Source organism: Cyprinodon variegatus, unplaced genomic scaffold, assembly GCF_000732505.1.
Source record: "Cyprinodon variegatus isolate N-32 unplaced genomic scaffold, C_variegatus-1.0 Scaffold1170, whole genome shotgun sequence".
Lineage (NCBI taxonomy): Eukaryota > Metazoa > Chordata > Actinopteri > Cyprinodontiformes > Cyprinodontidae > Cyprinodon > Cyprinodon variegatus.
Genome location: NW_015151623.1, coordinates 230,964 through 232,123, shown reverse-complemented (window position 1 = coordinate 232,123; position 1,160 = coordinate 230,964). Strand labels below are relative to the sequence as shown.

The window sequence follows — 1,160 nt, the reverse complement described above, 5'->3', positions numbered from 1 at the left end:
TGATTAATACCTTTGTTTATAAATGATCCTCTGGCTTGAGTCAGAAGTTTAGACTAAAGTCTAAACATTTAGTCTTTTTGCAGCTTTAGTGCTTTAAGTGATACGACTTCAAAAACAAAACAGTCTGACTTTGTATGTTAGTTGTAAACCACCGCAGTGATGCAGTCTGCATGAGAGAACCCTATAAATGTCTGTGATATCCGGTCCTGCTGCAGATCTTCTGTGCTCCATCGTTTGATGATAAGATCCTGGAGGTGGTGGCTGTGTTCGGGAGCATGCAGATGGCCGTATCCAGAGTCATCAAGCTGCAGCATCACCGCATAGCGCAGGTGAGCAGCAGCACCCACAGCAGCAGGAAGTAAAAATGCAGGAACAATCCTGATTTCAGTCCTTCTGATTCAGTGTCGGACGGTGAAGATCACCATCCTGGGAGATGAAGGTGTCCCCATCCAGGTGGACGGGGAGGCCTGGATCCAGCCGCCTGGCGTCATCAAGATCCAGCACAAGAACAGAGCGCAGATGCTGACGAGGGACCGGGTGAGGAAGATACCGCGGATGATGTGGATGTTTTAGCTTCAGCCTTACACTGAACTCTTTCCTGCAGGCGTTTGAGAACACATTAAAGTCATGGGAGGACAAGCTGAAGTACGACAAGCCCCCCCTACGGCCCCACCTCTACCCACAGCAGTCTGTGGATCTGGCCACGGAGGAGGAGAACGCCATCATGCAAATGTGCGCCCGTGCTGCGGAAGAACTCATCACGAGGTAAAAGTCATGATGGAAAACATCTGAGTCCCGCCCTGAACCCGCTCACTAAGTGTTCTCTCCTTCTGACCACAGGATATGCGAAGCCGCAAAAACCAACGGGCTTTTAGAGCAGGAGCTGGCTCACGCTGTCAACGCTGCTTCTCACGCCATCAACAAAATGCACCCGAAATTCCCCGAGGTGAGCAGTTAACAGTCAGCCGACGGCAGGAAGTGGCAGTGTGCTGCATGGCGTTCCAGTAACAGGATGTGTTCAGTAGTAGCAATTCAAATTTTCCCCACTTTCCTTGATGGGTCCTCGGTGGATCTCCAACAACCAGAGGTCACGGATTAGCGGACCCACCTGCTGGCTAATCTGGACCCAACCTGATTTAAAACATTTATAAATTACTGCA

The 1,160-nt window shown here is 50.2% G+C and overlaps 1 protein-coding gene across 1 annotated transcript in view; it reads left to right on the top strand.

Moving 5' to 3' along the window:
* The first annotated feature begins 208 nt into the window (after nucleotides 1-208).
* Nucleotides 209-1,160, top strand: part of LOC107101900 (diacylglycerol kinase eta-like) — a 2,959-nt gene continuing 2,007 nt past the window's right edge. Inside the window, exons 1-4 of the mRNA XM_015400986.1 lie at nucleotides 209-329; nucleotides 403-537; nucleotides 605-765; nucleotides 841-946. Coding sequence (XP_015256472.1) covers nucleotides 276-329; nucleotides 403-537; nucleotides 605-765; nucleotides 841-946 — 456 coding nt within the window. The 5' untranslated portion in view covers nucleotides 209-275. The remainder of the gene's footprint in view (nucleotides 330-402; nucleotides 538-604; nucleotides 766-840; nucleotides 947-1,160) is intronic.